Source organism: Buteo buteo, chromosome 25, assembly GCF_964188355.1.
Source record: "Buteo buteo chromosome 25, bButBut1.hap1.1, whole genome shotgun sequence".
In the NCBI taxonomy this organism is placed as follows: Eukaryota; Metazoa; Chordata; class Aves; order Accipitriformes; family Accipitridae; genus Buteo; species Buteo buteo.
The window spans coordinates 7,900,138-7,911,174 of NC_134195.1; the positions used below are offsets into that span (position 1 = coordinate 7,900,138).

At 46.4% G+C, this 11,037-nt stretch overlaps 1 protein-coding gene across 1 annotated transcript; it reads left to right on the forward strand.

The window, feature by feature from the left end:
* Window positions 1-3,595: 3,595 nt before the first annotated feature.
* LOC142044809 (lysozyme g-like) lies at window positions 3,596-7,443 on the forward strand. The gene is made up of 5 exons (XM_075057698.1): window positions 3,596-3,667; window positions 4,494-4,583; window positions 5,668-5,864; window positions 6,119-6,254; window positions 7,313-7,443. Exons 1-5 carry the CDS (start codon window positions 3,625-3,627, stop codon window positions 7,441-7,443), a joined length of 597 nt encoding a protein of 198 aa, XP_074913799.1. The 5' UTR covers window positions 3,596-3,624.
* Window positions 7,444-11,037: the final 3,594 nt, after the last annotated feature.

Here is an 11,037-nt window from a genome sequence, read left to right on the forward strand (position 1 = left end):
CATAGAGGCTGCCTGCTTTGGGCATTCACTCTAAAAGGCAGTTGGCAAATTAGGTGAGGATAAAGAGGTTTTTAGCAAGAAAAAGTCCCATTCGTAAAGCTGCTGAAAATCTTCTTATTTGGCCTTATACTGGAAATTGTGTGAATACAAGGAATCTGTCCCAGGGACCTAAGGGCATACAGCAGCACAGATAAAAATAATTTACTTAAAACATAACATCCACCATTCAGTGAGTAAATAAAAAGCAATGCACTGCAGAGCAGGCTTTAAGAATTCATGTGACAGTACTGTGAAATGTAGAAACTCTGTGATTACATGGTTTATAAATGGGAGAGAAAATACATAGCAAAGACAAGCAGTATTTAAATTCAAAACTTTATCTTAAGGACCATCAGCAAGTGGCCAATGCATTAGGAAAGAAATCTTACCTAAGGTCAGAGGCTGCTTTTCAAAAAAAGGTCCCAAGTCATCAGCATGAACACAGATTCAGTGACAGGAATGCTAGTTTATTATCACTAACCTGATACTGTTTTTATAAAAGGTAACAGGATGTTAATACTAGATTATTTTCATCTATTTGAGAGAACACATCTCTTTCTAATACAGATTATCTTGTTCTATAGAAGGCAAATGGATATATCTACTGGGTTTGTTGCCATCAAGCTGTGCACTCTGATCTTTTCCCAGCTCATTTCTTCTGGCTTGCCTCCCCTCCAGCATTTCTTCAGTCACTATTTCCTTTTGAAACAATTAAAGCCACACTGTCCATGTGAAGCCTATACTTTCTACCTGTTATTTCCAAAGACACCACATAGATTCTTACCTTACATTATGTCAAAAATTACCTTTTACTATTGAAAATGTTAAACCCCAGTAAAAGAATTAAGTCACAGTCTAGTCTGAGATACCACAATAAAATACCAGGTTTGTACATGAAGAATGAATGCCTAGCCTTGTTGTAATCTTTGGGAAGATGTCTATTATTTCCATGTTTCACCCAAATAAATGAGTTTTATACTTAAGACTCACCTTACCTCATATCCCACTCATGCCCCAACCCTCCTGTAACAACAGGGATAGGTTCTCCAGTGAAGCTTCCCTCCTTCATACTATCTCAGGATCTAAGTCCATGATATTTGTGTTCATTGATTTTTAAGGTGACAAGGCCCTCTTGATCATCTCCTGTGCTTTACAGACTAATAACCATTGCTTGGTTTTGAAGCCAGTAATTAGTATCTGGCCAAAACAGTTTCCTACCCGCCACATCTCAAGCCCAAAAAAGAGCAATAGGAATAGACGGATTTGTGATGTATTAAATAATGAAGAGAAAGCTACTGGAAGAAAACCTTGCTTTCCTAGCCTCCACGCATGTTTGGGAAGGCGGCAGAATTGAAGGGCACTGGCATCCCAGACCGTCTTTCCACCTCCAGGTGACTCAGATGTTTTACATACGTGACAAGTATCTCGGCCACAAAGTGCAAGTCCTTCAGAGACCCTCTGTGTGCCCCCACTGGCTTCAGCTGCTGAGACACCAGTTCCCTTCCTCCCCATTTCAGCTGCAGCATCCTGTCTCTCCCCAAATCTGAAAGTCAAACCCTGCCTCTGCTCTCAAAGTATTCAAGTCACCCTCCTGAATTAGGCTTGCTGTAAGCAATGAAGCAGTGAGATGCCTTTCTTTAATTGTCATTTTTAGAATTCATATGAAAGTATGATACTTAATTAAAAGCCTGCCAATCTGAAATCATTGAGGAAACGAGACAAAAAAATCCTTCCAGAAATGTGTCCAGACTGATCTCAGATGCAAAGCAAGGAGAGCACTAGACAGGGATCTGATTTTTGCCTGACCTATGCCGCTGATTCACTGCAATCCTTTCTGCAAGTCATTTATTGTGCATCAATGTGCTTATTGATGGAGGGAAAACAGTATTTATTTCCTTTCACAAAGTTGTCTTGAGTCTTACTAACCACCGATTGTGCAAATCTTTGGATGAAAGGAATAGTAAGAGTTTTAAGCTCTTAATATATATTACTTATTGTACTTTAAAACAAATATGCTAGGTAGGAATTAACATTCCAAAGCCCATAGGGTGGGTACCTTTTCATACACATATATATAAAAGTCATCAAGTGACCTGTCTCAGAGGAAGGCCGACTGAAGACAGGTGAGTCTGAATTTACTCATAGAATATTTATTTAGAGCCAGAAGCCTTGATTTTGTTTTGATTTAGCATTTCGTCAATATTGCAATTGCTATGCTGTTTCTACCTAAGGCCTGTGATGATTTTTGTCATGGGAGGGGAAAAAAAAGGATGATAACTTGAAACTTTATAATCTGACAATTTCCTGCATGTGGAAACAGCTACAGTCTGTAGCTTTTGATGGGGCCCAATATGGATCTGCCATTGAATTCATAGGTATTGGGTCAAGCTATATTGATCTGGGCTTGCGAATACTCAGTGTCAGAGCTCAAACTGAGCTACTGCATGTACCCAGCTCTGGCCGTGGGCATTTGCTGGCCTGAATAAGCTGATTAAGGACAAGGGAGTCTTTCCAATGACACCAGTGGGCTATCTGTGTTTCTGCATCCATGCAGTCTGGTTTACAGTAGAAATACAGGCTAGAGAAAAGGTCACACATTATTAAAATCAGTAAGGCATTTTAAAATATTAATAGCATTGCGCAATGATAGCCTACAACATTCGTGGCGTGTTTTTCATTTGAAACCCTCTTGGGAAAAAAAAACATTTGTAAGCCGTAAAAACTGCTCAGTTTAAATGTATTCACCAGCAAGGCAAGTACAGTCAATGGGTTTTGCAGTTGATAGCTATTATCTGATGACATTTTGGAATTTTATTAATAAGCAAAACAGGTGCATTTGTTACTAAAGTGATTATCTGCCATTATCACACACAGAAATTAACGTAGAAATATTATTTCAGCAGATAAATCTTGGAGTTTTGTTGCATGCTCTTAGCAGAGAATTAAGGGTGATACTGCTTGATTTCTGAAAACATGGTTTCCCAAAAGCCAAGCAAAAATCCCATTGCCTTTTGAACAGAGACAAAGGATGTGTGCACTCTGTAGCACATTAGGCTTCAAACACCTTTGTAATTAAAGCAAAGGTACTGTATCTTCTCATCGTAAAGACATGCTATGGGTGTTCAGGAGGGGCCATGTGAGCAAGTGATGTGAAGTGACAGCGCCTAAAAAAAATCTCTGCTGGCCCAGGCTGCTGACGGAGACCTCCCTGCTCCCGAGCTCCGCGGGCTCGGCCCTTCCCTCTCCACGCGATGGTGTAGTGGCACACATTCAGCCTCAGGGGAAGCCTGTATCCCCCCAAACAAGGAGGAAATAAGGAGCTGATGGGGCTCCCATCACTTGCTTCTCCTCCCACCACCACTCTCTGAAGCTGGCAGCTGTGTCCCGTGCTGGGGCTGAGGGGGGGACCGTGCAGCGGAGGGGGTCCCTCCGCTCCCCAACCCGTCCTCAGCTAACGTCAGCCCTGTCTGGTGCCTGGGGGTGGGAGTTTTTGGCACGCAAACTTTGCTACAGCCCTGATCTCTTCACATTTTGCAAATCACTGTGTTTCCAGGTCTCCTGGGGCCACTGAGGAGAGCCATCGCCATGATCCCCGCACTGCTCTTGCTGGGCCTTACGGCCCTCGTCGGTGAGCCGGGGTTTGGGTTCGGGTTCGGGTTGCTGTCGAAAGCACCCCGGGAACTGTTTGCAGAGGGGCTGCGGAAAGGAGGCGTGCAGCCAGGCCCGAGGTCCCCCTTCCGCGCGTGCTGTAAAACCCTGCGTGGCTGAAGGTCCTCGGCTGCCGTCGGAGGCTGCTTGCCGCCCACGTGTGTCCTGGGGTATGGGACTGACACCAAAAGGGAGTCACGGACACACCTCCTCTTGATTTTCCCAGCTAACCTTATCCTATCTCCCTGCCTACTCAGAAATGGTCTCACAGATGTGGCAAGCTGTTTGATGGAGGCTATTCGTTCCTCATTTACTGAGGAAGCAGGGTAATTTGCCCAGGCTGAAGCAAGTGCTCTCCTAATTAATTCCTCACCAAATTACAGAGGGACACAGGAGATGCTCCCAACCAGGGTGCTCAGGTACCGCCAGCCATCATCTGAGGGGGCCCGGACATTGAGGGGCATTGAATGGGAAGAGCCCTCTGAAATAAATGCAGGAACTGTGGTTTCCCCCTCCTACACCAGCCTTTAGACCTAATGGGGCAGATGCTTATCCACCTAAATTGTCATTAGATTCATTCGGTTCAACCTCTTCAACTGGAAAAGAACAAATTTCTGTTCTCTAGCTTTCTTTGATAATGTTACTGATGGAGAGCAGTGGCAACCATACAAGCATGGCTAACACAGGGCGATGTGGATTACGGGTCTGGATGAAACCCTCACGCTTGACTTGTATGCGCTTGCAGCACGCTGTATGATATTCCTCTGAGATCTTATGTGTTCAAACACCTCCGTTTCATCTTTCAGCTCCATCCATGAGTTACAGTTGCTATGGCGATGTAAGAGCTCTTCCAGCCCCTGCGGTCCCCTGTACAGTCGTAAGATCCTCAGACTGTGGTAGGTATTCGTTGCTTGATTTGACAACCTGTTTTTACCTGATAGAAAGATGCTTCACCTTCTGTTATTGCCAAATTAAATGTGGTGCAGCTGTTCAATTAGCTGAAAGGGAGAAAGCAACATCTTCTCTCCCAAAATGGCAGGTGCTGCGAAGCCTCCAGACCTGGTGGGAAGTGGGAGAACAAACTTCAGGTCCCATAGTCAGGGTCCTCAGCCTCTAAGCAAAAGGATGGCACAACCCCTTTTCAGTTAAAACAGCTTCTTCATCAGCCAGGACTTCAGCATCAGCATCTTCAGAAAACCCCAGGGCCTGTCTGCTCGAAGGGGAAGATGCGCAGAGTCAGGTCCTGAGTGCTGGTGTCTTAGCTGAGGTGGCCGGTGGTGACCTGCCAGAGACACAATTTGCAGGGGGGAGGTCCCAGATGTGTAGCCATCCTACCTCTGGGTGACCTGTTTTTGGTAACTCTTTCCCATTTCCTTCCTTCTTGCCCTGTGTTATTGCCCCATGTCACTGTACAGCTGACTACATCAGGTTCATACTGCTGAGACCTCCAGGGACTTTGCCATGTACTTCAGACACAGGCACCTCCAGGGCAGACACCTGACTGCGGCTGTCCAAGCATGGATCTGAACCTGCTTGGTTGTTTCCAAACTTTTCCAAAATTACTTAAAAAAACCCCCCACCTTTCTATACACAGACTAACAACGTAGCTGTTACTGCAGTTTGGCCGGTCAGCAGAAACGCATCTCTCAATTTTTTCAAATGCAATTTGAAATTTCACTTTTCCGACTCCAGAGCCACATTTCCAGTGGTGCATTTCCAGAGCTGTATTTCCACGAACATGTGGTCCCACCTCCTGAGAAGCTGCCCTCTTTCCCTCGTCATCCTTGGGTACTAGCACTGCAGCTCCCTGGCCATGGTCAGAGCCAACAGGGCTGTGCTTTTTCCTCAAGAACCACTGACCAACTTGGTGTAGCTGTGTTTTCTTCAAAACTCAAGTTAGTCCTTTGACATACCCAGTCAAGGGGAAAGCAAGGGTTTTGGATGGGAGGGTGCGTAAGTCTGCCTTTTCCTACACTGCAGGACCTGCCATGGTACAGAAGACTGCTGAGGCAGACGTTGTACGCCTGAGAAAATATGAGATCCCGATTAAAAGAGTAGCCAGAAACCTGTGCTTGGACCCGGCACTCATCGCTGCCATCATGTCGCAGGAGAGCCGTGTTGGCCTGCTCCTGGACAATGGCTGGGACCAGGAACGGCACAAGTACGGCTTGATGCAGGTACATCGGGGTGATAAGTATGAGTAGCAGAACAGTAATGTAGCATATATCCCAGGGCCTTACCTTAGCAAATGACTGTTCTGTGTTCAAGACAGCACTTAAATGCGTTCCCTCTACATCAAAGGTTGTGCTTAAGTGTTGTCCTGAATAAGGTCACTTCAATGAGTCACAACCTGGGAGTACAAAGAAGAGGGGGAAGCTACAGTGGTGGTTGTTTTCAGAGGGAAACCCATTTTCTCGCTTGACTTTTCTAGCTTGGTGGGCAGCAACAGCCTTTCGGAGGATGGGATAGTGAAGAACACATAAATCAGTGCTCAACTATCCTGGTTCTTGCAATTAATGAAGTACGGGCAAGACATCCTACCTGGACCTGGGACCGGCAGCTGAGAGGTACATGATGGGCTAAATACTAGAAAGGGACATACTGAGTGATGGGAGTGCTGTGCATTTGTTGGTGTCACTTTTAAGGGGAAAAGAGCATCTGTCTGGCAGATTTTACAGCACCTCTTACAAAAAAACCCCACCAACAGCGTTTTCTAATTTGAAAGAGGCAATCCCAAAACAGCAGATGGGCAAGAGGTCTGAATATAGACGCAGCATCCCAGCTCAAAGCACCCTTCACAGGCCTGCCGTGTTTCTGCCTGCAGAAGACAGACTGTGGTGGGACACCAAGCTCCTTGGCAGCTTTGCTGTAGTAGGGAACAACGGGAAACCAGCTCAGCCTGGGAGCTGCGGCAGCAGCATGGAGGCACCCCGTGCAGGGCTGGGCGAAGGTGTCGGGCACAGCCTCAGCAGGTTGCCTCTTGACTTCAGTGGCAAACACCCACAGAGGGCCACTACATTTAGCAGCTGGGCCACCACTGGTGAATGGCCAGATCCAGGATCTGCTTAAATTCCCTGGAAAAAGCATTGTGCTCAGTGAATGTGAACAGGTCTCAAGTTATCCTTTTCGCTGTTCATCCCACAAGTGAAATGGCTGTCAGGTGGATAAATAAGGTAGAAACCAACCAAAAAAAAGCCACTGGGGGAGGCAGAAATTGAGGCACCGCAACACAACAGGCTAATCGTGGCAGGCTGTTAAGTTGTGTCAAGGAAGCTTGGGATCCAGGTTTGCTTGTAGTCCCTGTCATCTGCATGCTGGTCTGTTCACCCTATGCTATTTCTTACTCTGCCATCCTTGCTCTGCCACTGCCTTTTTAGATTACATTCTTTTCTGGGACCAGCGTGCCATTCCCATCTGCATTTGAGACAGTCATGGGGTCCTTCACTATAGAAATAAGGATTTTGCAAAATCAGTCACTTTTCAAAAATAATGCACAATTAGCAATTTCCCAAGCACTTGTGTAGGTTTGGTGAGACGCATAGCACTTTTGGCTAGGAATTTTTTTCTTTTAAATCTCTATTTCTTACTTATAAGCCTGTAACAACTCCTTCTTAACTCTTTCCAGGGGGAATCTGCACCTACCATGCAAAAATGGGCAACATCCAGGTCTACGAGGATGACCCATGCGACAGAGACAGCTATTACGCCAACAGTGTGATTAGGCGAGCCCAGTACTTTAAGAGATATGGTTTCTAGCTCATAAACCTGCCCTGCCACCAAGCCTCCCCTCTACATAGACTAGCCCAGTAGTGATTGTAGTACCCAGAGCAGTTCCTCAGGTCTCCTGGCAGGACCGATGCTGGTGGCAACAGCAACGGCACCTTGTTCACTCCAGCAAGCCCCAGCTCCCCACTCGCCAATGGGCGAGCTCAGCTCTGCTTCCTAGTGGACCGCAGGGACAAGATAGCACAAGCTTGGGGCCTTTGAAAGGCAGATGGGGACAGACCAGCAACATTTAAGTGTCAGGTGAGGAAGGTGCCTCTTCCCATTCGAAGCTGAACCCGGGGCTGTTCATGCAGCCCCCAGGCATGCGAGCATCTCTCCCTGGGCATCAGCTGCGCTCTTCCCATCTCCTCCATCCACCTCCTTTCCGCTCCCTGTCCCCCGAGTTAAAGTCTTTCTTCCCCTTGACTGTGCTGGCTGCAGGGCAATGAAGAGACTGCTTGCCAAGCCTTTGATCTCTGCACGAGCTGTGTATTCCTGTGGCCACCCTCGTGGGGGACAATGCTAAACACACTTCTGTTAGTCTCCTGAGCCCTGGAGCCTGCGGCCATGGTGGGGCTGGAGACTTCTTTAGGGTGAAAAGCAGCCTCACACAGGGGAAATCCTCTCTATGGGAAGTACTGCAGGTGCCACAGCAGGCATACAAAACACCTTTCCATCAGAGAGCAGCCCTCTGAGCAGGAGCGAGCCCTGTACATACCTGCCCCAGGAGCTGTATCACAACAATAGTGTTGGTAAAAAAACCCACAATCTTTCCTGCTTTAGCTTTGGTACGTTTATGCCGGGTTTTCTCCAAGTTTAAAAGCATTTCAGCACCTGTTCCTCTGCCAGGAATTCCAACTTCTAATTAGGAGCTAATTAACTCTGGGTTTATAAACTCTGTTTGAAAGTATTCTTCAATGTGGTTGGATCTGGGTGCAAATTTAGGTTTACTGAGAATAATACTGAGAATGAGAGAAAATAAAGATAAATGTTGAATCCCAATCTTTTTTTTTCCCCCCCCCCAATTTCAAGGGGCCCAGTGGGCAGCAACCTGCAACTTGAGTAAATAACCCAATTTGATACTCTTGGAATGGGTCTAAAACTCAATTTGAGAGCACGGAGGGGAAAATGGTGTTTCAGACTGGGGTGGGTGAGAAGAGCTGGTCTGGGAGGCAGGGCACAAGGCAGCCCCAGCCTGGGTGCTGCCCCCAAACCTGTGAAAAGAATAAGAACGTTCACATTTAGCCTTTTGAATAACCATTTTGGAGGCGTCAGGGCACCTTTCTGCCAGCTGTCACCATTGCCGATGCAGAAGCGACGTGCCTGGCAGTTTCTGCCTGGCAGCACGGGGCTGCACCACACGTGTGCCTGGGCTGCTGGGCAGGGTCAACGCAGGCAGCATGGGAGCTGGTTTGGAGACAGCTTTTGCAAGCGGGGTGATTTTAATGCTGTGCTCTTTGTCTTGCCAGTCACTCATCTGCTTACAGTCACAGCAAGGACTGCGCATGATTAATGTATTTGCAAGCAAACTCATTCTATCATCTCTGGAGACCAGAGGGAGCTCTAGGATTTCTGTAACGTTAGTGATTTTTTTTTAAGTCTACAGGAAACAGTTCAGTGTTAAGCAATGGCAGGTATTAAACTACATATTATTTAGTCTCTAGTGAATTCTGCACAATATTATGATAACTTCAGTAAAATCATTACTTTGTCATATAAACTTATGAAACATATCACATGGTTTGATCCCCGCTACTTGTAAGCTTATGTAAAATTCATAGGATGAAGTCTTTGGTGCATTATGTTATATAAACTTCTGTGTTATACAAACCTCTTATGTAAAACCTATGAATGCATTTTTGGTAGATCAGTATAAACTTCAAATGGGGCAGGGAATCTCATTGCTGCCTACATGTATAAAGTTGTTTTTTGAGTTCAGAGGGTGAACAAAAGTGGAGCTTTCTCTGGTTCCCTTCATGTCGCCCTTAATTGCTGCCACCAAGTTCCCTGTCACCACTACTGGTGTTGCCATCCCTGCAGATCTGTGAGCTCCTTAGGATTCCCATTTCTACATGCACTACCTATGAAGCTGCTGCTTTACATTATGGTAGCAACACCCAAGGGCCTGCAGATCTGCCTGCTGGCTAGTGCAGCATTGCCACAAAGGATTATTTATTTTTTAAGTGTATTTAAGAGGAATTGCATATTTTGTTGCAAATATTATTTTAGGGTATCAGCACTTTGTAGTGAATAAGGAAAATCTCTGTAGAAAACACGTTGAAATATAAAGTGAAATCGATAAATTGGCAGGAAGGAGTAAATAATTAAGGAAAGTTTAACAGTGACACACTGCCTGAAGAGTTGAGCAAAAGCTTTCTTCACAAGCAGTGAGTTCAGATTGCTTTTCCCTCTGATCTTTTCTTGGTCACCTGTGTCCCTGTTACTGGAAGTTACTCATCTGGCTGGTGTACACAGGGCTGCTGCAGTCGCACTCTTGGTCACCCTTTTGACCTGTGGTCTATTAAAAAAAACAGGCAGCTTTTCCCCATAGCAGCCCTCCTAGGGCTGTGCTCTCTATTGGGAGCTGGAAAGGCGTCGATAACCCACCGGTGTTTTGGGCGCTGCTGAGCTCAGGGCTGTCTCTCCAACATTCCCCCCTCACCAGCAGGCTGGGGGTGGGCAAGATCTTGGGAGGGGACACAGCCAGGACAGCTGACCCCAAATGACCAAAGGGATATTCCATACCATATGACATCTGATCTGCAACAAAAGCTCAGAGAAGGGGCGGGGGGGGCATTCGTTATTACGATGTTTGTCTTCCGGAGCAACTGCTACATGTACCGAAGCCCTACGTCCTGGGAAGTGACTGAACATCGCCTGATGATGGGAAGTAGAGAATAAATCTTTTGTTTTTCCTTTGCTTCTGCACATGACCTATGCTTTTGCTTTATTAAACTTTTGCCTTTATCTTGACCTGTGAGGTTTTTTCCATCTTACTTTCTCCTTGGCCTGTCCTGCTGAGGAGAGGAGTGATAGAGTGGCTTGGTGGGCACCTGGCATCCAGCCAGGGACAACCCACCACAGTAGGTAAGGAAAGAGAAAAGCCGAATCAGAGGGGAAAGAAAGGTCTGGGGAATTACAGACCAGGACACCTGGCTGCAACACTGAGGAAGATGCCAGAGTAAAGTATTGAATGATTCCTTCGTGAGCACCTGGGCAATGACAAAGCAGTGAGAAACAGTCAGGAGGGCTCCGGCAGCCTGGCTAGGCAGGGAAAAACCACCTCAGGCCAACCAAAAGTCCTTATCTCACCAGATAAGTGGCCAAAAGAGAAGCTGTGGTTGTGCCATCATGAGCTCGATAAGGCTTTCGGCAGCAATCTGAAGTTCCCTCTGTCATGGTTTAAGACCAGCCAGCAACAAAGCACCACGAAGCAGCTCACTCACTCCTCCCACCCGGTGGGATGGGGAAGAGAAAATATAAAGAAAGGCTCATGGCTCGAAACAAGGACAGGGAGGAATCACTCACCACTTATGGTCACAGGCAAAAAAAAGACTCAACTTGGGGAAAAAACGAAATCAATTT